This window comes from Apaloderma vittatum, unplaced genomic scaffold (assembly GCF_000703405.1).
Source record: "Apaloderma vittatum isolate BGI_N311 unplaced genomic scaffold, ASM70340v1 scaffold41423, whole genome shotgun sequence".
Classification (NCBI taxonomy): domain Eukaryota; kingdom Metazoa; phylum Chordata; class Aves; order Trogoniformes; family Trogonidae; genus Apaloderma; species Apaloderma vittatum.
In genome coordinates this window covers 1,278-1,608 of record NW_009709431.1, presented here as the reverse complement: position 1 = coordinate 1,608, position 331 = coordinate 1,278, and the positions used below count along the sequence as shown (strand labels likewise).

General features: G+C 60.4%; 1 protein-coding gene across 1 annotated transcript in view; it reads left to right on the top strand.

The window, feature by feature from the left end:
* The window catches only part of LOC104272036 (probable cation-transporting ATPase 13A2), a gene marked incomplete at both ends in the record, with an annotated part of 1,979 nt that overhangs the window by 395 nt on the left and 1,253 nt on the right, over window positions 1-331 (top strand). Inside the window, 2 exons of the mRNA XM_009866912.1 lie at window positions 1-49; window positions 167-263. Coding sequence (XP_009865214.1) covers window positions 1-49; window positions 167-263 — 146 coding nt within the window. The remainder of the gene's footprint in view (window positions 50-166; window positions 264-331) is intronic.

The following is a 331-nucleotide window of genomic DNA, read 5'->3' as shown; positions in this document are numbered from 1 at the left end:
CCTTCACCTCCCGCCTGGCCAACATCGAGTGCGTGCCCACCGTCATCCGGTGAGCGGGTAAAAATTAAGGAGCGGGGGGTCTCGTGAGCGCCTCTGTCCCCTCTTGGGGACGGCTGGTGGGAGGGGCGCTGCGGGTGGTGGGTGAGTCGCTGTTTTCTCTCCGCAGGGAGGGCAGGTGCTCACTGGTCACCTCCTTCGGTGTCTTTAAGTACATGGCCCTGTACAGCCTGGTGCAGTTCGTGTCTGTCCTCCTCCTCTACACGGTGAGAGGTCTGGAAAACATGCCCTGTGAAGAGCGGCTGAGGGAACTGGGTTTGTTTAGTCTGGAGAA